The sequence below is a fragment of the Tetrahymena thermophila genome (genome assembly GCF_000189635.1).
Source record: "Tetrahymena thermophila SB210 genomic scaffold scf_8254811, whole genome shotgun sequence".
Classification (NCBI taxonomy): Eukaryota; Ciliophora; class Oligohymenophorea; order Hymenostomatida; family Tetrahymenidae; genus Tetrahymena; species Tetrahymena thermophila.
In genome coordinates, this window is record NW_002476567.1 from 949,806 (window position 1) to 976,878 (window position 27,073).

The 27,073-nt window shown below is 22.8% G+C and overlaps 6 protein-coding genes across 6 annotated transcripts; 2 read left to right on the forward strand and 4 right to left on the reverse strand. All coding sequences in view use genetic code 6, as the record gives it.

Annotated features, from left to right (window-relative positions):
- Window positions 1-192: 192 nt before the first annotated feature.
- Window positions 193-5,555, reverse strand: TTHERM_00058900 (calpain family cysteine protease; the record flags this gene model as incomplete). Its single annotated transcript, XM_001007623.2, has 1 exon — window positions 193-5,555. The coding sequence occupies exon 1, from the start codon at window positions 5,497-5,499 to the stop codon at window positions 193-195; it is 5,307 nt and encodes a 1,768-aa protein (XP_001007623.2). The 5' UTR covers window positions 5,500-5,555.
- Window positions 5,556-6,273: 718 nt separating this feature from the next.
- On the reverse strand, window positions 6,274-11,493 carry TTHERM_000058888 (calpain family cysteine protease; the record flags this gene model as incomplete). Its single annotated transcript, XM_012795512.1, has 1 exon — window positions 6,274-11,493. The coding sequence occupies one exon, from the start codon at window positions 11,491-11,493 to the stop codon at window positions 6,274-6,276; it is 5,220 nt and encodes a 1,739-aa protein (XP_012650966.1).
- A 1,593-nt stretch (window positions 11,494-13,086) lies between these two features.
- On the reverse strand, window positions 13,087-17,714 carry TTHERM_000058889 (calpain family cysteine protease; the record flags this gene model as incomplete). Its single annotated transcript, XM_012795513.1, has 2 exons — window positions 13,087-13,134; window positions 13,257-17,714. The coding sequence occupies 2 exons, from the start codon at window positions 17,712-17,714 to the stop codon at window positions 13,087-13,089; spliced, it is 4,506 nt and encodes a 1,501-aa protein (XP_012650967.1).
- Window positions 17,715-18,859: 1,145 nt separating this feature from the next.
- On the reverse strand, window positions 18,860-19,813 carry TTHERM_00058890 (transmembrane protein, putative; the record flags this gene model as incomplete). Its single annotated transcript, XM_001007622.2, has 1 exon — window positions 18,860-19,813. One exon carries the CDS (start codon window positions 19,811-19,813, stop codon window positions 18,860-18,862), a length of 954 nt encoding a protein of 317 aa, XP_001007622.2.
- A 791-nt stretch (window positions 19,814-20,604) lies between these two features.
- Window positions 20,605-21,220, forward strand: TTHERM_00058880 (hypothetical protein; the record flags this gene model as incomplete). The annotated part of the gene is made up of 2 exons (XM_001007621.3): window positions 20,605-20,881; window positions 21,084-21,220. The coding sequence occupies exons 1-2, from the start codon at window positions 20,728-20,730 to the stop codon at window positions 21,218-21,220; spliced, it is 291 nt and encodes a 96-aa protein (XP_001007621.2). The 5' UTR covers window positions 20,605-20,727.
- Window positions 21,221-23,312: 2,092 nt separating this feature from the next.
- On the forward strand, window positions 23,313-25,944 carry TTHERM_00058870 (RhoGAP domain protein; the record flags this gene model as incomplete). The annotated part of the gene is made up of 6 exons (XM_001007620.3): window positions 23,313-23,463; window positions 23,596-23,722; window positions 24,139-24,342; window positions 24,404-24,762; window positions 24,864-24,947; window positions 25,004-25,944. The coding sequence occupies 6 exons, from the start codon at window positions 23,313-23,315 to the stop codon at window positions 25,942-25,944; spliced, it is 1,866 nt and encodes a 621-aa protein (XP_001007620.2).
- Window positions 25,945-27,073: the final 1,129 nt, after the last annotated feature.

The window sequence follows — 27,073 nt, forward strand, 5'->3', positions numbered from 1 at the left end:
ATAATGTTGATTAAGTAAATAATAAGCTTATTTTATTTGAATTAAAGATATTAAAAATTATTAATTTTATTTTTTTGTTAAAAATTTGAATGAAAATTTAAAGTTTGAATTTTTTTAAAGTTAAGGTAAAATCAAAAACAAAAAAGATTTTATGAAATCAAAATATTTTCATTAATTTATAAATTAAATTTTTCATTACAAAATTTTCATTTTTTAATCTATTTTTTCAAAATGCTTATCTCTATTATTTTCTTACTAATGTTAGAATAAACGGATCCCAGGAACAAAAACATCTTCATTTTACGAATTTAAATCAGTATTACTTAAAGACTAAACAAAATTTTCATTTTCGTTGTTCTATTCGCTATTTTTATTTTGAAAATTTTTTTCTTTAGAGAAATTTGAGAGAATAATTTATTTGCCTTAAATTAATTATTTTGATTAATTTTTTTCATTTTATTTATTTTTAAGGTGTTAAAAAATATTCTAAGTTTGCTGTTCATTATCTTAGACGATTTAATCAAATGTAACATTACATTTTTTAAAGATGCAAGATTCTTAATCTAATATTTGATCATTATTTATTATTCCAAAAGATTCATCTTTAATATCATTAGGAATGCTAGATTGGTATGGAAATTAATAAAGAGGTGATTCGGAAATTAAAATAGAATTTGCTAGAGATTGTTATTATTGTTATTATTTATGAAAAGCAGATTTTTCACGATTTTTAGAGTAAAATGAGTTTAATTTATTGATATCGTGCCTATAATAACATGACTCATCAAATTTACTTAGATTATTCATATTAAAAGTTTCATCAAGTATATTTGGTAAGTTTCTTTAATTTATTGCTTACTAAGTAATGCTCAGAGAAAATTACTAAATGACATAATCTTTTGAATTAATTATTCTCAAAAATATATTCTCAGCATCTTATGACATAGGTATACCTTTTAATTAGATTACTCCATTATTATGTTCTAGTTCTAACCAGTTAGGTAGACTTCTGTTTTTTGAGGTACCATATTCGTTGTATTCAATGTTTAGTAACTTTCTGAGGTAGGAAAACCTGCTATCATTAACCAATTTATATGCTTACACACCTTTAACTTCATATGAGTGGAGATGAATAGATATTCCTTTACATGGTTGCAAATAATTAGGCATATAATTAACTAGACCAAGTGCATCTGAAAAAAGAACATTTTTAATTAAATTAAAATTAATTCCAAAATTAGATGCTGATGATATTGAAATAGTTGTTTTTGAGCTTAATTTTTGTAAAGCTAAGTTTATTGCTTGCTCTTAAAGGGTTAAAATTGGAAAAAGTACTTGCATTCCATAAATATCTTTTTTTTAATTATGGTGAAGATTAACATAATACTTATACCAATCGTTCTTATTGTATCTTGAATATTCTATGGAATAAAGCTTTAAGTATTTATATATATTATAAGACTTTTCATCTTTTCTCAAGTAATATCTACCTGCTAATGATTCTAAGCCCCTGTATATCCTTGAATCAGGATTCATGAAATCTAATTAAAATGATTCAGGTGAATATTTTTTCCCTCCTAATCTAAAAGATATTTTAGATTTATTGATTTAGCTTAAAATATTTTCCATTTAAATATTGTTTGCTTTATTTTACATAAATTAATCCTCTGAAAATGATGAATCATTAATAGAATTATCAGCTTTATTAAGTTATTTAGATATAATTTTAGAATATCTCCCCAGTAGATATGAATTATGGGACAATTTTACTTCATTTTTTTCTAGTTTTTGGGAATAGTGTGTACTGTTGTTTTGTAATTATGAGCTCATATTAATTTAGGGTGAAAGAATCTTAGATGGAGAAAAATATTCTTTTTTTATTAGATTCTGGTTATTTTAAGGTTTTTCATTTTATTTTTTAGTTTCTTCTTATAAAAAACCTTAAAAAAGATTGATACATTTTTACATGTCATTACCCATTAGTATAAATTTTTTGAAGTAAAGTTTTCCTGTTATTGCTTTTTCATGAGAAAAAGTTACTTTTCTTTTATATATACAATTAAGGAATATATATCTCGAATAATAAACTTTTAGAAGAGCAAGTAATGGACCTAGTATTTGGAGAATAATATTTAAAATATATGTGAAAGGGATATCTTTTATTGTAATTGTAAATTCATCTTGAGCTTAAGAATATCCATCATCAGCAATAACTCCAATTATAACTACTTAAAATAGCTAAGACGAACTTGGAGTGCCTTCAAAAGAAAAGAAGCCTTAGCTTGTTCTAAACTATAGCCAATCATCAGACTAAATCTCTTATATTAAATTACCATTTACAAAATAAGCCTTAAGTTAGATTTATGAATTTTCTTCATCAATAAATGAATCAATAATAAAATCAATTGAAAAAAATTGTTAAATGCTTATTATGCCATTAAAATATTTTTGATTAAATTATTTTTGCAATTTTAAGTTTGAGTTACTTTAAAGCCTTACTTTTTACCTAATTATTGGACATTCAGATGCTTTATAAATATATGAGTGAGAGTAATTTATATCATCTGAAAGTGTAATGGTAACATAAATTTATTATAGATCTATTAAAGGAAAAAATACGATTTTTTATTAAAGAGCACTATTTAAACTCTATAAGCTACCTTTCAAGATGATTTAATTCTATTATGTAGAAGTTGAAATTATAAGGCCTATATAATCGCTTAAAATAAATTTACCTTAATCAAAATTTACTAAGAACTCTATCTCAACGCTTTAAGAAAGGCTTGTAACAGGATTAATTGAATTATTTAGGTTTAATTAAAGAGATGAGGTTACATAAAATAAAATTTAGTTTATAAAAATACTATTTTGAAGTTTTTATCTTATGGCACTTTAAAGAGAATCAGATAATATGGTTTCATTTACTTTTATATGCATATCTAAAGTGTGATCAAAGTTACTGGATAGATATCCATTATTTGTAATAATTTCTTGCTCCCTTAAGATGTTGAAGATTTCACTTGAGTCAAGCTCAGATGTAGAGGAGCCATCATCAAGATCAAAGATAAAATAGTCTTAATCAATAGGTAGAGAAGTTTTGAGAAGAATCATATTTAAATTAGTCTTATTAAATGAAGTACCGAGTGCTTGCTTGTCAATTGCCATAAAAATATTTTAATTTACTGTATCAAATTGAATCCAAGATGGAAGATCTTAAACTCTATAATTTAAGTAGTATTAAGCTCCTACTATTTGAGCTCCTTCAATGGGATAAAGCATTAAAAATGACATTTTTATTTATTAACCAACTTTAAAATTGTTATTTTATAATCGTGTATAATTGGTATATCCGCTACTATTTAGAGATACTAGCTAGAAATCTGTATGCAATCTAATTTAGCTCTATAGAGGCATTATTAGCGTACCTTAATTATTATTGACAAAAATTTACTATTAATCTAATGTCAGACATAAAGATTAAGCTTACTAACGATTTTAGTATTAAAATTAAGAAATTAAAAGTAAATTAGTTTTATCGCTCGCATCAATGAGTGACACCGCTCCTGATTCGTTTTAGGCTACAAACAATAAGTTATCTTATTAGGTTGGAACTATTAAGTTAGACCAACCATTTAAAGGTACTCTACTTATGACAACTAAAATTGGAAGTTATGTTGCATCAATAACTCCAACACCATTAGAACCATCATAAATATATAAATATCTATCATCGTACGCAGAAGGTATCAAACCTTCTCCCCCTAAAGTCTTTAGCGTGTATTACCATTTTAAAATATTTGATTTGCTATTTAAGTCAATACTTAGTGAAAAATACCCATATTCTCTAACAGCTCTTATTAAATATTTATTATCATTGGTTATTATTGCTGATGAGCATTCCCCTATCATGTAACCAAACTTTTTCCAATAATCGAGAAGATATAATTAAGGTAGCTATGATGAATCTATAAGGAGAGCCCCATCATCAAATGATAAAGCAACTAACTGTTAATTTTTTGAAAAGAACAAAGCTTCATTGTGGTTTGTGTATTACATTTTCATACGAAAGACCTCGACTGGATTCTAAATTGTTGAAATGTCATAAACTATAATAGAAGTTTTATTTTCTTAGACAGGAATTAACATGTATTAATTACTTTGAGATATTGCAATTGAGTCAACTATTGAAGTTGGATATGTGTAAGAAAGTATTTATTTGTAATTATATGGATCAGTGATATTAAGAATGATATAACCTCCCACATCAAATGCTCCAAAAAAATATTATTATTGATTAACTTTTTTGACATAGCATCTCCATTTATAGTATGCTTCTGATGTTTACTTCAAGAGAGATTGTTAAACATTAAAAAAATTAGGATAATTATCATTTAAATTCAGAGATACCTTTTAGAAAATTAATATACTTTCAGCTATAGAATAATAAATATAATCTTCTAAAGGTGATAAAGCTATTGAAAATGAATTATACTATATTGGTATTATTTGATATATATTTGGGTTTTCTCTATCTTAGATGTTAAATATAAAAATTCCTTATGATCTTAGACCTATAACTAAGTAATTACTATTTTAAATCAGAGATAGGCAATAAGTTGAAGGATTTATAGTTTAAAAAGGCCAAAAATTTATGTTGTTAATTTAAATGGGATACTAAGATTAATTAGCATTAGATATAATATCAAATCTACATATAAAAATTCCAAACCAATTATCTAAAGAATAGATATAATCCATCTGATCTGTAATCGCAGCATCAACTATCTTCCAATAAGAAGTACCTTACGCTGCGAGAGTAAAATTAAGAATGTTGTTTTCATTTGTGTTAGTGTTATTTGTAATTATTATTCTCAATATTTAAAGTCCCACTTAATCATTAGCCAGTATTAACCATTTATTATCTGGTGACACTTAAACAGTATGAACAGTAATAGAATTTGTTTCAAAAACTAAAAGCTAATTTATTTTATACTTATTTTTAACATCGTAAGCAATAACATAACCATCAACTCCTACAGCATATAATATGGACTCGCTATTACCTAAAACCATATTTGTAATATTAGTTGGGAAATTTGATTGACTCAAAATTTTTAAAGAACTTCTACTTTCAAAAGAAGCAACACTTAGCGTATTGTTTAAACTAAGAAATAGAAATTATCCATCTGAAGTTACTTCTAAAGTATTTATGTATGAATATAAATTAATTCTAGCGATATCTTAATTAGTTTTGGTATCAATAATAAGAATACCTTCTAATCCCGCAGATGCAAAAACTAAATTAGAATTTTTTGCAGTTTTTATTTTAGTAAAAGCACCATCATTATTAGTTATATCAAATCTAAATGAATATGACTAAGAATAGGCAAAAGGTATACTCTATTATTATAGTTATGCATGTACTTAAAGAAGAAATAAGCTGTATTTAAAACAGCCAAAAAGTAGTTTTTAATAGAAATTTATTTTCTTAAGACCCATCTAAAAAGTAAGAGTTGCTAATCTATCTGTTTAAATATATTTTTTTTAATTTTTTGTTTTGATAATTCGAATAAATATTATTGTTTTTCATTTATTTCAATAAAAAACAAAAAAATATATTAAAAATTGAATTAAAAGCTATGATCTATTTATATTATTTAAGTTAGTTATAAAATTATGTAATATAACAAAAATTATATATAGTTAACATTATCTTTTAAAATATTGTAGTTAAGCTATATTTATGATAAAATTTTGAATAAAAGCATTATTAATTATGATAGTAAAAAATTAAATCAAAAAAATTTGTTTTTTTCAAAATATAATTTAGGTAAACAATATAAAAATTGATTAAAAATCAACTAAATATTAATTAATTTTTTGAGATTTACTCTAATCTCAATTATTCAATATAAATTATTAAGATAACTCAATAATTAAATTCTTCTATCTATTACTTTATTACAACTATCTCTAATTTTTTTATAAAATATAAAAATTAGTTTAAATTGGTAATTAAGTGTTATACATAAATGTTTTAAGGAGGGTATTGAGAGAATTTAATTTGTTATTTTTTGATTTTATTTATTTTTTTAAGATATTTTGATATTGATAGGATTATTGAAACAGAGATTTAATATTTGAGAAACAACAGTATACTTATTTTAATTATTAAAAATATTTTTATCAATTCAACAAAAAAAATAATGCAAATGTTAAATTACTAAAAAAAATTTAATATTTACAATAAAATATAATTTACGAATTCAAAATTCACTAATGCTCTTCATATATTTTATTTTTTTATAGATTTTTATACATATACTTCTATTTATTATTTATTTGTTATTATTAGAATTGAGGAACATCTGAAACTTGTATATCTTCACTTTATGAATCCAAATCAATGCTGCTTGAAAATTAGATATGATTTTTGTTTTCATTATTTGATTATGGGCTCTAATTTTCAACATTCTATACATTTGAAGGAAAAGCTGCTTCATTTTTATCTGAATCACTAAGTATAGCTTATAGTTAAGCTTTTTATTTACTATTTACGCTTTATGTAATATTAGAGGTACATTTTTTATTTTCATAAAGTTTTTAATCTTATGAAAAATTACTTTTTCTAGTATTTTAATTTTTTAAATCTGTTAATTAATAGCTATTTAAATAAACTAAAGATTCTTCCTTACAATCAATAGGTAAACTTGATAGATATGAAAGTTGGTTAATTGGTGATTCACTCATTTATTTACTATTTATAAGTTACAACTATTATTTATGAAATCCAGATTTTTCTGAAATTCTACTATAAATTGAGAATTTTTTAATAATTTCAGATTTTTAATTATTTGAATCATCATTATCTAAATTGAAAGTTTCATGAAGTGTATTTTGAGGTTGGATTTTATTTTAATCATCCTGTTAATCAATGCATAGAGAGAATTATTGTACTACAAAATCATTAGAATTAATTACTCTTAATAGTATTTTTTCCGCATCTTATGACATAGGTATTCCTATTAACTGAATAACCCCATTATTATGCTCTAATTCTAGCCAGTTAGGCAGGCTCCTGTTTTTAGAAGTACCATACTCACTATACTCCATGTTTAGTAATTTTCTTACATAAGAAAGCCTACTATGAGTAACCTACTTATAGGATTAGACTGCTTTTATTTGATATGAATGGAGATGGATTGATATTCCTATACAAGGATTAAATGAATTAGGAATGTAATCAACTAAGCCAAGAGCATCAGAATAAAGAACTGTTTTAATTAAATTAAAATTAATCCCAAATTGTGATGCTGATGATATTGAAATAGTCACTTTTGAATTTAATTTTTGCAAGGCTAAGTTTATTGCTTGCTCCTGAAGACTTAAAGATGGAAAAGGTACTTGAATTCCATAAATATCTTTTTTTTAATTTGGAAAAACACTCACCCACTGTTTATACCAATCATTCTTATTATATATTGAGTATTCCATAGAATAAAGCTTCAAATATTTATATACATTATAAGAATTTTAATCCTTTTTCAAAAAATATCTTCCTGCCAATGATTCTAAACCTTTGTATATCCTGGAGTCTGTATTCTTGAAATCTAATTTAAATGATTCTGGTGAATATTTTTTTCCTCCTAATTTAAATGAAATCTGAGATTTATTTATTTATTGTAAAATACTTTCCATTTTAATTTCGCTTGACTAATTTTACATTATTTAATCATCTGAAAATGATGGTTACTTTAAATTCAAGTTAAAACTAGCCTTTTCAAGTTATTCTGAAATAGCTCTTGTATACTTTTTCAATAAATATGAATAATTAGAAGGTTTTTGCTCTTTATTGTCAAGGCGATTCACTTTATCTTAATCAATTATTGACTTTTTTTAGAATTCTGAGCTGGTATTCATTTAAGAAGAAATAATTTTAGATTAAGAAAATGAAGCTTTTTTACTTAATTTACTTTTACTAAGAGCATTTTCCTTTATTTTTTTATTCTCTTCTTATATAAATCCCTAAAAAAGATTTATACATTTTTTCATATCATCACCCATGAGTATAAATTTTTTAATGTAAAGTTTACCTACTGAAACATTTTCTTGAGAAAAAGTTACTTTACTTTTATATACGCAATTAAGAAATAAATATCTAGAATAGTATAATTTTAAAAGAGCAAATAATGGACCTAGCACTTAAAGAAGAATATTTAAAACATAAGTAAAAGGTATATCCTTTATGGTAATAGCAAAGTCATCATAAGCTGAAGAATATCCATCATCTGCTAAAACTCTGACTCGAACTACTTGGTATAATTGAGAGGAGCTTGGAGTACCTTAAAAAGAAAAGAAACCTGCACTTACTCTAAACTAAAGCCATGATTCAGATTAAATTTCTTTTAAAGAATCATCATTTACAAAATATGCCTTATACTAGATTTATGAGCTCTCTTCATCTAAAAAAGAGCTAATCTCAAAATCAATAGAAAATAGCTACTATATACTTATTATGCCATCAACAAACTTTTGATTAAATTGCTATTGTAATGTTGTATTTGTGTTACTTTAGAGTTTTTTCTTTTATCTAATTATGGGGCACTCTGAAACTATATAAGTTTATTACTAAGAGTAATTTATATCATCTGAAAGTGTTATAGTAACCTATATCTTAGATGGATCAGTAAGAGGAAAAAATATAATTTGCTATAAAAGAGCATGATTTAAACTTTATAGATTACCTTTTAAAATTATTTAATTTTGCGAATTTGAACTTGAGAGAATGATTCCTTAGTAATTACTTAAAACAAATTTACCTTATTATTCATTTACTTATAATGATACCTGAATACTTTAAGACAGACTTTATAGGGGACCAACAGAGTTAGTTAAATTTAGTTGGAGAGACGATCTTACATAGAATGAAATTTAGTTTACGAATACACTTCTTTGTAGCTTTTCTCTTATAACACTCTCTAGAGATGAAGATAGTATTGTTCCATTTATTGATATACTCATATCTATGGTATAATCAAAGTTGCTAGATAAATAACCATTGCTTGAAATAATTTCCTACTACCTTAAGGTGTTGTAAATTGCTATTGAATCTTCTTCAGATGTAGAAGAGCCATCATCTAGATCAAATATGAAATAGTCTTAATTAATTGGTATAGAAGTTTTGAGTAGAATCATATTTAAATTAGTTCCGTTAAATGAAGTGCCAAGTGCTTATTTATCTATTGTCATAAAGATATTTTAATTTACAGGATCAAACTAAATCCAAGATGGAAGATCTTAGACTATGTAATTTAAATAGTATTAGGCTCCTACGATTTAAGCTCCTTCTATGGGATAAATCATAACAAAAGTCATTTTAATTTGTTGACCAACTTGGAACTGATTACTGCTATATCTTGTGTAATTTGTATATCCACTGCTATTTACTGATACCATCTAAAACTCTGAATGTAATCTAATTTAGCTTTAAAGAGGCATGATTAATGTACCTAAGTTATTATTAACAAACATTTATTGTTGATCTATAGATAAGCATATAGACTAAGCTGATTGACCGTTTTTTAAAAATTAAGAAATTAAAAACAAATTAGATTTGTCATTAGCATCAACAAGAGATACCATTCCTTGTTCGTTTTAAGCTACTAAAAAATATTTATCTTATTAGATTGGAACAATTAAGTTAGACCAACCATTTAAAGCTAACCTACTAATTACAACCAAAGCTGGTAGCTGCGTAGCATCAATAACTCCGATACCTCTAGAACCATCAAAAATATACAAGAATCTATCATCGTACATAGAAGGTATTAAGCCTTCTCCTCCTAAAGTCTTTAACGTGTATTAAAATGTCAAAATATTAGATGTGTTATTTAGGTTAATACTTAATGAAAAATACCCATAACTTCTTATGGCTCCAACTAAAAATTTATTATCGTTTGTAACTATAACTGATGAGCATTCTCCTATCATATAACTAAACTTTTTCCAATATTCGAGAAGATATAATTAAGGTAGATTAGATGAATCTATAAGCAAAGCTCCATCATCAAATGTCAGGGCAATAAATTTTTGATTTTTTGATATAAATATACCTTCATCATGATTTGTCTATTACATTTTTAAACGAAAAACCTCTTGTGGATTAATGACATCAGAGACATCATAAACTATTATAGATGTGTTGTTTTCTTAAATTGGTACAAATAAGTATTAAGAATCTTAAGAAAGTGCGATTGAGTCAATAATTGATGATTGATATTAGTAAGTATATAATTATTAATATCTATATGGATCTGTAACATTCAAAATGATAAATCCATACAAATCAATTGCGCCAAAAAAGTAAGAATGCTACCCAATTTATCTTATTGAGCACCTCCATTTATAATATGCTTATGAAGTTTATCCAAAAATAGACTACTGCAAATTAAACAAATTAGGATAATTGTCATTTAAATTTAAAGAGACTTATTAGAAAACATATATGCTCTCTGCATTTGAATAATAAATATAATCTTCATTTACAGATGCAGCGATAGAAAACGAATTAGAGGGCACTGGTATAATTTGATAAAGAGTAGGAATTTCTCTGTTTTAAATGTTAAATATAAAAATACCTTAAGATCTTAGTCCAACTGTTAAATAGTCACTTTTTTAAATCAAACTTAAGCAAAAAGTTGAAGGGACATAAGTTAAAAATGGCCAAAAATTAATATTATCTATTTGAATAGGATACTAAGATTAATCAGCATTAAGTATACTATCGAATTTGCTAATAAAAATTCCATACCAGTTATCAATAGAATAAATATAATCCATTTAATCTGTAATCACAGCATCAACTATTTTCCATAAAGCAGCAGCTTATGCTGCAAGTGTAATATTAAGAGTTTATTATTAATTCTCATTTGTGCTATTTGTAATTATTATTTTAAAAATTTAAAGTCCTACTTAGTCATTTGCCAATATTAGCCAATTATTATCTAGTGAAATTCTAATTCTATGAACAGTAACTGAATTAGTATTAAAGACGCATAGCTGATTCATTTTATATTTATTTTATACGTCATATGCAGCAACATAGCCATCAACACCTACAGCATACAATATTTTTTCTTAATTATCTAATACCATATCTGTTATATTAGTGGGGAAATTTTATTAGCTCAAAAATTACAAAGAAGTTCTACTTTCGAAAGAAGCAATATTAACTGTGTTATTGAAACTAAGAAATACAAAATTTCCATCTGAAGTGACTTCTAAAGTATTTACATAAACATTAAAACTAACTCTTGCAAGATCTTAGTTTGTTTTTGTATCAATTACAAGAATTCCTTCCTACCCCGCAGATACAAATACCAAATTAGCATTTTTTGCTGTTTGTATTTTAGTATAAGCACCATCCGGATTAGTGATATCGAATTTTTAAACATAGGTCTAGGAATAAACAAAATGCATATCTTGTTATAACATAAGTGCGCTTACTTTTGAAATATTTTTGCTCAATATAAAGTAGCTAAAAAATATTTCAATCAAAATTTTAATATATTTAAGTTGCATTAGATGGGTATTGTATTCTCTATAATAAGCTTGAATAATTTTATGTTTGTTATATTATTATAATATTTCTTTTAATCATAAATTTAATCTTTTTTTATACTTGTTTGTTTCCTTTTTGATACAAAATAACAAATAAATTTGACAAACCAATCAAATTGCGAGAAAAAATTAAATAAATTTTAATTATTTAAAAAATTTGTCAAGATAGTAATAGTCAAATTCCTTCATTTTAATTTTCGTACATAGCGCTACTTAGAAATTTTAATTTTTCTTTGAATTTAAACAGTATAGAGGAAATTTGATTAATTTTATTATTTTATTTTAAACAAACATGCTATCATAATATGCTTCCAAATATGAAAATTTGTGATTTTAGGTGTATATTTCAAAACTATTTTTAAAATTAAATTTTATATTTTAAAATTTCATCATTATTTTTTCATATTACATATTAATTAATGCATCCTTTGCTAAATCAAAATATGAATATGACACAGTATTTTTATTATAATATAGTTAAATTAAAATATTTATAATTATTAAAATTATTAAGTAGGTACATTTTTTTTAAAAATATTATTTTTTTGCTCTAAATTTTTATTTTTTTATTTGTATAATAATTAAATATTAAATAATTATAAAATATAATATAAATAGCACAAATATTGGTAAATTTTGATAATATTAAACTATTGATTACTATGAATAATTACTATTTTAAAAATTAAAATAATTAAGTAAAATATAATTAAAAAAATATTTTTTTTTGAAAGGTTTTTCCAATCATATATTTTGACATAATACAAAATAATTAAGTTATCATGTTAAGTACAGCTTTCTAATTTTAAATAAAATTCAGTAAAATATTAATTTATAAATTAATTATATTCAATTATCCTTTAGATATAAATATAAAATATTTTTTGAAATTTAAGTATTTTATTTCTTTAAGTTAAAATTAAAATTAATTTTAAAAACATAATGTGATTTAATTTAAAAAATTTGTATTATTTACACATAAATACAAGCTTAATTTAATTACTTACTTTCATAAAAATTTTAAACTCTAAATATTTATATTTAAAAAAATTTTCTAAGCAAAATTATGTTTTTTACAAATTAATTAAAAATACTAACAAGTAAATTTTAAATTTAATTCACTGCGTTAAATTAGTTTAATTTTTTTCATTTTTAAAATTAAATTTTTTTTTTTTTTTTGGAGTAAAATAGTCTTATTTAAAAACATTGTTTTTATTAAAGTCTTCATTCGAAAAATTTATCTCTTAATCATCACATGAGCCTGATGAATTAATTTAATCTTCTATTTTTTAGAGCTGTGAGATTTAAAATTATCTTGATTTATTTTGTGTAATTTAATTTAAATGTATACTAGATTTATCTATATTAGAGCTTAATTCATTCTTTAGGAAATTTTTCTAGCTTAATTTAGGAGAATATAACGTTATTAGGTCTTATGAATCTAAAGACTTTTAGTTTATACTTTTATCAAAACAAAATATACTTTTTTTAGCTTCTCTTGTTGTTTACATATTACTATTATCATATACTATTTAATCAATAAAGTATTTAGAATTTTCTTCAGTTATTACTTTGTCTACTTGAAATTAAATATTTTACTGGGATCTTAAATTGTTAATTTTATCTAATTTAGTTACTTTTTTTGTAAAACTTCTGCTATAGTACCTAGTAGGGATATCGAGATATTCTGGTTTATTTATGTTTGGAGTATCTTACCTATTAAGTGTTGTATCTAAATCATTAGTTTATTTACTTTAAATCAAAGAATCAGATTATATTATAGATAGAGTAAATTGTTTAATGACAAAATTATTTGAATCTGTAACTCTTATTTGGATATCTTCAGTGTCTTAGGACATAGGCATACCAATTAGTTCAATAGTATTGCTTTTATGCTCCATTTCTAGCCAGTTCGGAAGACTTCTATTTTTAGAAGTTCCATATTAATTATAGTTTATTTTTAACAGTTTCTTTAAATTTAAACAGCGACCATGTAGGATTTCTTAGTAAGCTTATATCCCATGGATTTAGTAAGAATGTAGATGTATAGATTCTCCTATACATGGAGATAATTTTTAAGGTAGAAACCCTACAAGTCCAAGTGTATCAGCAAACAAAACTGACTATATTAATCTTAAATTTATGCCATATTATTTACTATTGTTAGAATTTATGTTTTTTTAAATTGATTATAAAACATAATCAATAGCTGTTGTTTTTAAAGTAAGATTAGGAAATGGAATTTATTTTCCAAAGCAATCTTTATTATTATCATCATACTAAATTTATACATATTATTTATACCAGTCATTAAAATTGTAATTGCCCTATTTTAGCGATTATCTTTTCAGATGTTAGTATACTAAATGTGATAAGTTATCTTTTTTCAAAAAGAAACGAGCTGACAATGCTTCTATTCCTTTATAAATAAATGAATTTTTATTCTTAAAATCTAAATCAAAAGACTTAATCGAGTAATCTTTTCCAGAAATACTGAATTATGGATTTGATTATTTAATATAACTAATAATAATTTAACATTTTATGCTACCATCTATTGCGTCTATGAATTTAGAATCTAATTTAGAAAATTATTTTTCTATTATTTACTATGATTAAATTTTTTGTATTTGCTTAGTTTTATTATTTTCTTGATTTAAAATTCTCTGAATTTTTAAAAGTAGATTATCCTATTTTAATTAATTTTATGATAAATGTTATTATTAGTGTTATTAATTATCATCATATTCTTTTTCAGCATCTATCATTTTATTTTACTTAGTAATTGAAATAAAACTTTCAGAATTAGAACTTCGCTATTAGTTTAACTTCTATATCCCTTAGTTTGGTTTAGCGATTTTGTTGTATTAAATAATAAACCCTTTAAATAAATTTAAGCACTTGGCCATATTATCCCCCATAATTATGAATCTTTTGCTATAAATCTCACCACATTTCACTGTTTCATTTGAAAAAGTCACTTTATTTTTGTAGAAAAAGTTGAGTATAAAAAACCTATAAGTATATATTTTTATAATTGCAACTAAAGGTCCTAAAATTTAAATAAGGATACTTATCACTATTGTAAATGGAATACCGTAAATTTTAATAACAAATTCATCAGTTGCTTAAGTGTATCCATCATCAGCTATTATTCTTATCCTAAATTTTTAATATAAAAGTGAAGAACCAGGAGTTCCTTATATAGAAATTTATCCACTATTTTCTTTAAATTAAATCCATGTTGAAAACTATATTTAATTTTAGACACCACTTTCGCTAACAATAAAACCATCATAAGTAATTGAAGTAGAATCTTAATCTATAAAGGTATCAGACGAGAAATCAATTTAAAAAAGTTCTGAAATGTTAATTATTCCATCTGAATATTTTTTATTAAACTGAGCTTATAGACCATCCTATTAATTATTTCTAATTTAGTATTTTTATTTTAGTACCTTACATTTTGCTGCTTTAACAACTTAAGTTATGGGATAATTTAAAGAATCTAAAATTTAAATACTAACATCTATTCCATTCATATCTTTTTATGAAAAGAATATAATTTTGCTCAATAAAAGCTTGTTGATACTACCTAATGATCCTTATATTTGTAGTTATTCCTAATTTTAAGAAAATGAAGCTATCACTCCTTCATAATTATTTAAAATAAACTTTCCCTGTCCTGAATCTACTGAAAACACAATTTCTAGCTATTGGCTAAGAGATTTAATGGGTTAAATTGAATCTTCTAGATCTAATATAAGCGAAGAAGACACAAAAAACTATATTTAATTTATATATATACTATTTTACAGTTAAAGCCTTATTGCTTTCTACAGTTTATCAGATAAGAGGATGCCATTCAAGCTAATCTGTAAATCCATAGTATAATCAAAGTTATCTGAAACAAAATTATCATTTGTAATAAGTTATTGCTGCTTTAATATACTATATATAGTGGATGAGTCTTCTAAAGATGTAGATGACCCATCATCTAAATTGAATATAAATGAAGATTTTTGAAGAGGAATAGCCAATTTAAGCAAGATTATATTGACATTTTTATTTTGATGCAACGCTCCTAATGCTTATTTATCTAATGCTAATGTAATTTACTAGCTTAAAATGTCAAATGATATCCATTAAGGCGTATCGTAAATCAATTCGTTCTGATAATATTAAAATCCTATTATTTAAGTGCCTTCTTTAGGAAATAAAATAAGGAAGCTCATTTATATAAATTAACCTACATAAAATGAATTGCTTTCGAGTTATTAATAAGTGTTAACCCCATTTTAATCTTTAGTAATTTGCTAAAACTAAGTATGAATAATTATTTAACTTTATAGAGGAATTACCAAAGTGCCAAGGTTATTGTTCACAAATAAATATGAATAATCTTCAGTGGTACATAGAGATTGTGCTGTTTAACTTTGATACTAAAGCTAAGATATAAGAATCATATTAGTTTTATTCTTTGAGTCAATCAATGAAATCATTCCAGATTCAATTTATGCTACTAATAAGAAATCTTCATTTAAAATAGGTACAATTAGATTAGACCACCCCTACAACTAAACTCTGCTAATGACTTTAATTATTGGTAGAGCAGTTGTGTCAATTACTCCTACTCCTCTAAATCCATCATAGATATACGCATAGTTGTTGTAATACTTAGAAGGAATTATTCCTTCTCCACCAAAAGTTTGTAAAGTGTATTCCCACACTAATACATTTTATTTATTTTATAAATGAATGCTCAAAACATAGTAACCATATCCTCTTACGCAGCCTATAAGAAATTAATTATCATTTGTTATCATAACACCAGCATTCTCTCCAATCATATAACCAAATTTTTTCCAATAATCGAGAAGCTGAAGTTCTGATAAATCATACTATATCAGAAGTACTCCATCGTCAAAGCTCAATGCAATTAAAGTTTCATCTTTAGTTATAAAAATATCCTCATCATGATTTAATTGATCCATTGTCAATCTAAAAGCTTCTTATGGGTTATCTAAAACAGAAATATCATAAGCAATAATTGAAGTGTTATTTTCTTATATTGGAAGCAGCATGTATTTGAAATTGCTAGCAAACGCTATAGAATCAACTAATGAGTTATTAAATTTATTTTTATAAATTGGCTTGAAATTGTATGGATCTGTGACATTGTATATAAATAATCCTTCTTAGTCAAAAGCTCCAAAAAAATAGCTTTAACCATCGAAATCTTTACAGTAACATCGCCATTTGTAGTATGCTGATGATATTTAAATAAAAAGAGATTACTGAACATTAAATAAATTTGGGAAATTCAGATTTAAATTTGGTTTAACTTTCTCAAATACCAAAAGGGAATTTGCATTTGAGTAGTATAAATAATTTTCATCCTTCGAAACAGCAATTGAGAATGAGTTTTATTAAACAGAAATTTGTTGGTATATAACTGGTAACATTTTATTTTAGATGTCAAATATAAAAACACCTTAAGACCTAACACCAACTGCCAAATATCTGCTATTTTACAAAAGAGTTAAGCAGTAAGTTGAAGGATTTATTTTGGTAAAGGGCCAAATATTTATGAATTAAATTTCCTAAGGTATTTCTGAGGAAACAGAATTGACTAAATTAGAAAATTCATAAATAAAAATTCCATACCAGTTATCTATACAATAAATATAATCCATAGAATCAGTAATAACCACATCTACTATCTTCCAATAACTTAATCCGTACGCTTTTAAGTGAAAATTCAATTAGTATTAGTCTTATTTTTAAATTTAAGAAGGATTTTGCTATTAATTAATAATGATCTTTAAGATGAAAAGGCCTTTTTAATCATTTGCTATAAAAAGCCAATTATCATCAGGGGAAACAAAAACAGAGTGAGCTGTTACTGATTAAGTATTAAGAATGCCTACTTATTAAATATTTGATTTATTTTGTATATCATATGCTACTATAAAACCTCCTACACCTACAGCATAAACTCTTAATTCATTATTGTCTATAACGATGTCTGTTATGTTCGTTGGAAAATTTAGTGATCTTAATATTTATAGCTAAGTTCTACTTTCAAACGACATTATTGTTAGAGAGGAATTTAAGCTTGTAAAAATATATTTACCATCTTAAGTAACATCCAATGTATTAATATACTAATTAAATGTTTATCTTAGGACTAATTTGTTATTAAGAGAATTTATTATAAGAATACCTTCCATTCCTGAAGATACAAACACTAAATTTGCATTCTTTGCTACCCTGATTTATGTATATGCACTTAATTAATCACTAATCTCAAAGCTTGTTACATTTATCTAGGAATAGACAAAGTTAATATTATTTTGATAGTTCAAAGCAAATATTTTGAGAAATTATGCTAATAAAAAAAAAACTATTTTCATTTAAATAAGTATCGATTATGGCATTTATTATTAGAAGAATCTCCTACTATTTTTATTATATTGATGTTATAAATTAGGGAATAATTAAGGAGAGCTTTTTTATTTATAATCTATATAGTTTAATAATGAATTTTTTTTTTTTATTTATCAAAAAAAAGTAATACAGCAATAGCTGATGGTTTTTTAAAATAAAAAAATAAATAGTTAAATTCAGAATATTAAAGAATTATCAAAAAACAAAAGTAATTTTCTTTTACAAATATGTATTAATCATATTGATAATATTTTAAAATGATAATTGATAATTTATCTATAAAAATATATTTCCTAGATAATATGAATAGTTAAAATTGTTGATTTGATAAACAAGAGGGTTGCATCATAGTTATTTATTCATTGAATAAATTTAATTATTGCTACTTTTATATAATGCAGGGCTAAAAATTTGGCAATTTCAGTTATTTTAAAAACTTAATTTTATTTAAAATAAAAATTTTATAAAAAATATTTTGATATAAAATTAATTATTTTTATAGGGTGTGCTAATTAATAATTTATTTATTTATATTTAATTACAAATAAATATAAAAATAAATTTTTAAAATAATATTTTTGGTGTATGATTAGAAAAAGTATAAAATCTACAATTAGATGGCAAATTGTATTATATTTTCTGTAAGTATTTTATATTTCATAAATGAATATATTATATTAACTAATTTTGTTTATTTGGTTTGGTCTCTTTTTAAAAATTTATCTTTTTTTCTTAATTTTGTTTATTTTAATTATGATTTATATATTTTATTTATTTATTTGTTTATTTTTCATTCGTCTTGATTAGTATTAGGATAAACTAGTTTTATTTAATGTTTTTGCTATAGTTATTATGTATTTGTATATGATATTTTTTACTGCAATTCTAAATCTTTATCATAAATATCATTATCAACTTCATCTTAGTTTTCTATTTCTGACTATTATTTTAATTTTTAAGTTTCTTTGTAGATAATATAGAATGCAACAATTGTAAATGCATATGATATATAAGTAAGAACATCTTTAGCAATGCTGTTTTAGCTATCAATATTTTATGATTAAGATGGGGTGAAAGTAGAGCCTATAAAACAAAATAAAAACGATTGAAGTACTTAAATACTACAAAAGACTAATATTATATATTAGACATGTACTTCAAAAAGGGGTAGACTATAATTCTTTATGAGCATTGGTATTTAAATAATAGCAAGCATTCCTACAGCTTTAGCAGGTTAGTTTTTACTCATCTTCCTAAGAAGTTTAAGATAAAGATTATTTCCAAATTTTCTTAAAATATAATTCATAAGTAACTTTTGAGTTATCTAATAGCTTATAAATATCCCTAATAGTTTCGAAAAAGCAGCAATTAAAACTGCAAATATGTACTTATTTAATATACACCCCAGAGAAAGTTCAAAAAAAAGGATTGGTGCACCGATCAAAACCATGATTGTTCCTAATGTTGTAAGGAAAATAAATCCTGTCAAAGATAGATCTTTATACTAATCAAGTTTTTCTACTAAATAAGATTTTAGCTCATTACCAACAAAACTTAAAACTAAAATAATTGAAATTATGATTAACACAGCTACACATATTTTTATATAGTTTTTCTTTATAAATGCTATAACCATATAAATTTTGTTGTCTTGCGCAACTTAATTATTTAATGTCTCATCTTCTTACATTGTGCTAGCTTAATTTGTCTATTTTTTAACAGTTTTTTCAAACATAAGACCCATTTAAAAATCTTTATTTTAAATATTGTTTTGTAAAAAAGTGATCTTATTAAATTATTTTGATAAGACTATTATTAAATTCTTTTTTAAGATTTTGTAAAGTTATAATATATATATTTATATTCAACTATGAATGCACTCTGATTTAAGTCTAAAAAGTTGAAATAAATATATTAATTTTTATATTATTTGATTTTGTTATAGGTAAGTTAGTAGCATTTAGAATAACGAAATCACAGCTTAAAATTAAAAATGATTGGTTATAAGATTGATATTACAATAAGCAATTAGATTTATCTTTGTAATGATATTTAGATAAACCTTAGCATCTGTCTATTTTTTTAAAAAAAGACTCTTAAATTTATATTATTTTATTATTCGAAAATTCAAATGTTTTAATTTTGTTATCATCTAAGATTTAGTATTAATTACTGCTTTATATTTACTAAAATCATACTTTAATAAAGGTAGGATTAAGTATGAACCTTTTTAATAATGAGCTTTAGAATTAGCTTCTCATTAATAATCAGATTATTTTTAAGATAAATGTAAACTAATGTAATAATCCTAGTCACTGATACATTGAATTATATTAAAATAAGCAAAAATCTTGTTAAGATTTTGTTTAAAGTATTTCATATAAAAAATTGTCATATCATCGATACTTATTGTGCATGACATAATGACTTAATAAAAACTGTTAATATGTCACTTAGGAGAATCTTTGATTATTTTCCAAAGAATTTCTTTGAAGACAATAAATAAATAATTTATGTATGTAATTTGCATAGAATGGAATTATATGTATATCAATTTTCTAAAGAAAATCAAAGAATAAAATAAATAAAATTAATCAATTAAATAAAGACTTATAAAATAATTGTGCAATCAAATTTCACAGCAAATAGATAAATAAAATGGAAAGAATCACAAAGTCTCTTATATAATAAGCTAGATACTTTTATACTCCCTTGAGTCCTTATTCTCCTCGTATTAAGTTTTTAGGAAAGAGATCATTACTTGAATTAGGAAATTAATAAGCAGCTCCAGTTTTTAAATACAGTTTATCAGGTAATCTTAATATTATTGCCATTCAAATATTTGTAAAACCTAAAACTCATTAGAAATTTATCAAACTTAAGAAAGAGAAGCTTTATCATAAACTATTAACATATTTTACTATTTAATTCCATCAAAGTATCTAAATGAGAAAAATATCTTTATTTTATCTAAGTAGAATTTAAAAATATTAACTCTATTAATTATAATTTAGATTTCAAGCACACTAAGAGCACTTTCGTTAGAAGAATAATGACATAAGAAGAAATTGATGTCATTAACGCTGGTGGTTAGGATATTAAATATAAGCACATTCCTAAAATCAAGGTTAAGAAAGAAGAAGATTTTTGAAAATAAACATTCTTAAGAAATTAAAAAAAAAACATATAAAATGCAAATACCACTAAATAAAATAGAAAAAGATGTTTGAAGTCTATTTAAAAGTTTGATAAGTAGAGTAAAATATATATTTTTTATATTTGAGGTTTCCCATATCTCATTATAAGTAATCAAATAAGAATCCAAGCATATTAAATAATTAATTCTATGTCATTTAAAAAATAAAAATAAAGTATCAAGCAAATATTTATGAAAAATTTATTTTTAATTTATAAAATTTTCAAAATTTTTAAGAAAGGAAAAAATATTCAATAAAAAGTTAAAATATAAATAAAATATTTTATCACATAGTTAATTTTTTATTAGTTTTTAATAGGTTTTTTGAAAAACTATCTAAAATATATTTATCTTCATTTATCAATAATCTAATTAAATTAAAAAAGTAAATTTAATTTATTTTATAGAATTTTGTAAAGGTAAAATATTTCATATAAAATGCATAACAAAAAGCATACTCTTTTAGATATATATAATCAGTTGAGAGTGATGTAATATAATAAATTTCATTTAGTTTATTTTTAAAATCAAAATCTTTGGTAAAAATATTCTCAATTCTAAATATTTAATATATTGAATAAAAATGGTTTTCTCCAGTCTAATTAATTACACTTGTCGACATAAATAAATAATCAGAAAATAGTTTTAAATAAAATAATAATGAATATTTTTATTCATCTTACTAAATTTTATGCTTTAATCAAATAAAATTTTACAAAAATTTTATATAATAAGTATAATTTAAGATTTAAAATAAGATATATTACATAGAAGTGATTTTAACTACTTTTTCTGTTGTTTTTTAAATAAATATATATTCCACAAATATTCCTTTCCTTTGAAAAAATGACAGAATTTAATTTATTATAAATTTTCTTTTTTTTAAATTTTATACTAAATTTATGATTTTAATAACATGTAACAGCATGATAAATCTTTTAAATTAAATGAGATAAAATATTTTTATGGTTTTAAGAAATTAATAAAAATTTATTATTTTTTTTGTATTTATTTTGAATAAATATGTTAAATAAATCTGATTGTTTTTTGAATTTTTAAGAATCAGAATGGATTTTGAGTGAGTAATCAAATTTTAAAATAATTTGGAATATATAAAAAATAATAGATTACATTTTTCTGATACTCTTTATGTGGTGTAAAAATAAGTAAATATATTGACTCAAACTTCTGCTTATTTAGAAAGATATTAGGTATTTTTATAATAATAGTAAGCTAATTAGTTTTTAAATATTTTTTATAGCTTTTTATAATATGATATTAAATAAATTAATTGTGTAATATTTAAATTTTATATAAAAAAAATAATTTTATTTAATTGTATTCAAAAAAAAAATGTATTTAAGCCAATCGAATCTAATAACTTATCTATTAAGTTAGAGTTTGATCAGGCAAAATTAAATTTTTCCTTTTTATATTTATTTTTGATGAAATAGTAAAAGAAGAAAAAGAGAAAAGGCATGAATAAATAAATAACCTTATACCTTAAGATATATATCTATCTTTCTATTTTTGTATGAATGTATTTACCTTTACCTCAAAATGTCATTCTAAATGCTAAGATTAAAAGATAGTTATTCTGATTTAATGATGATCGACCTTTAATTTATTTCAATTGTAAGAATATTTAAGAAAATTAAAATTTTCACTAAGTTTTTGATTATAAGACTAATTCAATATGTGAATAAATGAACGAATGAAGATTATTAATTAATTTAATCAACCTGATAGTAAAGATTTAGTTATTTGGGAAGAAAGTACATAAGGTAGGTATTATCAATATTTCTTTTAAGAGTAAATTTCATCTAAAAATAAATTAAAATAAAACAGGTAACTTTAAGTGATATCACACAATAAAAGTAATTACCTAGCAAAATTATTCTAAACTCTAGACAAACTGAAGCAATATTTTTGAAGAGCTTCTAATAGCGCACACAATTTACATATTTAGCTATTTGCTTGTGTTTTTTGAAAAAGAAAATCAATTTGAAAGAAATAATTTTAGCCTGCAAAGAAAAGAATCTATAACATGAGCGATTAAGAGGAAAAGAAGGAATGTAAAATTTAGAATTCTGATAAGAAATAAATGCAGTTAGAAGACTACTTAAGCGATAAGCAAGCAGGTTAATACTAGCTTTGCAATTAGCAATTTCAGAATGATGAAGTTATAGTGCATGCAGGTAAAATCTAAGCAATTCGATTATAAAAAAGCTGCTATATTGAATTAATTGTTTGTAAATTTTTGATGAACAATTAGAATATATAGTATTAGGAATCAATAGCGTTTAATGAATTATATTATAAATAAATAGGAGTAACAGATTAAAATGAAAATATAATTTTTGTTTTTGGGAAATATTTGCCAAACCCTGGCTTGAAAAAAGAATATAATTAGTTTAAAAGGTATTTCTATTTTTTTCTAGACGAGCTTGTTGATCAGTAAGTAGTTAGTTATTAATATTTTAAGATTCATAGAAACCACTGATGATTTTCATATATTTAATATTGAGCAAAAGTGAATAATGCAACAAACAAATACTTTTGGAATCGATTTTTTAAAATTCGAGTACTCTGAATTTATTATTTAATATCCTTGAAAAGCAATTTGCATTTTTAAAAGTTTTTTAACTCTCAAAATTTACCTAAAACTATGTAGGTATTTTTCGTTCAGATCTAAAATCAATTATTATTAAAAGTATTCAATTAATTCACTTGATTATCTAAATATTTAGCAATAAATAAATAGATATTAAGCTCTAAAATATACACAAAAAAACAAAGTCATCATTGGTGATAATAAATATCTTATTTTAGCTTTAAGCTAGATTAATGTAATATTTTTAATTAAAAAATAGAAAATACTACCTGTTTTATTTCCACACAGACCTTTCAAGTTACTCTTACATTCAAACTATGTATAATGTAATGAAAAAGCTTCCTGAAAAATACTATAATAATCTTAAGAGCTTTTATATAGTTAATCCTACTTTTTTAGTTAAATCTTATAACTTTTTTAGCACGCCAAGCTGTCTCAAAAATAAAATAGAGTATTTAAAATCGTAAAAAAAACATAATTTTGATAAAGTAATTTTATTGAAGTAACTTATTTTTAAAATATAGGCTGAGAAATGTATATGATCTCGATTTTTTTAAAGTATCTTTTTATAAAAAGATATAAAATTATGTTAAAACCTTCAATAATTAAGATCAAAAACTTTAAAAATCTAAAAGCTAAGATGATGATAAAAAAGATAAATTATTTGGCTTAGGTCTTGATGATTTAGAGCTCAACGATTAGTAGATCCCTAAAATAATTATTGAGTTTATAAATTATTTTAAAGAAGTTGAGGACCATATAAAAGAGCCAGGTATTTTTCGTAAGGCTCCTAGAGAAGATGATATTAAGGAAATGGAGAAGTAAATGCTAAATAAAAATTATGAATTTATATAAAATCATGAAGACCCTCATGTCATCGCAAGTAATTTTTCTATTTTTATGTGTTGATTTTAAAATATTTCATTACATTTTTTATCAACAAATAATCAATAAAAATAAAAATATTTTATTAAATTTCTATAGCTTCTTTAAAGAGACTGCTGAGTCATATGCCTGAACCAATTATTCCTTATAAATAATATGAAATCATAAAATAGTTGAGTTAAAGTAAATTAGATATTAAGCAATGCTTTATTTTAATTTATTATTTTATTTCATAAAAGTGAAGGACATTTAGTTGAAAAAGAAAAAAGTTCACGAAATTGTTGAGCAGATACCAGTTTTAAATTTTAGAGTTTTAAGGCATATTATTGATTTGCTAAGAACTGTTTCCAGATATAGTGAAGCTAATTTAATGAAAATGGAAGCCTTGACAAAAATTTTTGCTCCTACTTTAATAAGAAGTAAACCAAGTGGAGACAAATATAAAGAAGCTTTAGAAGAATTGCTGATGAATCCTACAGTAGTTGAGGTAGTTTAAATAATATATTAGGATTATGAAGACATTTTTTCCTCAAGAACTTTAGATGAATAAACGAGTAATCATCTTTTCAATAACTTGCTAAATGAAGTTAATGACTAAAATAATGTGTTACAGATATAGGATCCTTATATTATTTAAAAAAATTATAATTATTTGGTGACTCGAGATTCTAATTTGTATATAGGAGATAACACAGACATTGAAATTAAAAATAAAAAAGTTACTCATTAAGCAAAGAATTAACTCAACATGCAACGTAATTAGAATTTCATTGATGAAAATGATGAGGATTCAGAGGAGGAAGATAATTATGAGGAGATTATTCAAAGCTTTAAAAACCAAAAAAATGCATAATTACATAAAAAGGCAGAGGAAAAATTAAATCAGTAAAATTAAAATGATGAATATGCGAAAACAGATGTTGATATTAAAGAAAATGATTTCAATAAGAGTGAATAAGAAGAATAAATTTAACAAAAAGCATAAGATATTTAATAAAAAGAAGTTGAAGAAGAATAAAAAGAATAAGAAGTAGATGAAGAAGAAAAAAATGAAGGTAGACACAAAGAAAATGATGAAAGTGAGGAATAAGTAGATGACTTTGTAATAAGAGCAAAGTCAAACACCATATAAATTAATAGCATTTAGGAATTATAAGCAATAAGATAGCTTTTAAATTGAAAAATAAAAGATTTAACATATTCTCAACAGTAAATGTACATTTTAACTTTTATCTAATCTATTAAATCTTTTAGGCAAGATAAAATATTAAAAATGAAAGAAATTCCCTGCACTTAATCAATAAAAAAAAAACGAAATAAATAAAAAAGCTTTCTATCTATATCTTCCTTCCTGTTATCTATCTTCTTTGATTTTACTTCTTTCTTTTTATTTCAATTCAACAATTCTAATTAAATATACAATTAAATACCAATTTAATAAAAAGGTGAAATAGCTCAGAATTATTGAAAGATCTAAAATACATACCAATTTAATTATTAAATAGTTAAGCAGTCTTTCATGAAATTTTTAAATTAACTCAACTTATAAAAATCAATTAAAGTAACTGACAGGAATAACTAGCTAATCAACCTTTTGAGCTAAAAATCATATAATACATATTAAGAAAATCACATAACAAATATCTAAAATTATAAACTAATTAATAATAAAAATTTCAAAAAAATAACAATAAGTAAATAGATAAAATTTAGTGATATTGTCTAATTAGCTCTCTCTTCCATATTTTAAATACCAATCAAAATATTAAGAAAAATTTCTACAATTTACTCAAAAAAAACATTAAAGACTAAGAGAGTGAAAAATGTTAAAATTTATAAAAAATCTTATCAATACACAAACAAGATTTCTTAAAATGATAGTTATTAAAGAATATTATTCCACTGATATTAGTAAAGAATTATTACATGAATATAAGCTTAATATAAGATAAATAAATAAAAAATAAATAAATAATTATAATATTTTAAAATAAATTTTCAAAAACTTTTTCTCTTTACATTGAAATCTTCTTTATAAATAATTAAAAAAACTGAAGTGATTATAGTATAATTATATATATACATACATACTTTTCAAATGCATAATTAATTTTGTTTATTATAAATTCATAACTCTTTTTAAAATTATAAATTTGAAAAATAAATATTTGAAATAATTCTAATTATTTAAAAAATAAAAATAATTATTTTTAAAAAAGTTTAAATATTTTATTTTTTATAAAAGTTGAATTAAAGATGATAATTATTAAATTAAGAATATCCAAAATCAAAAAAATTAAAATAAGTTA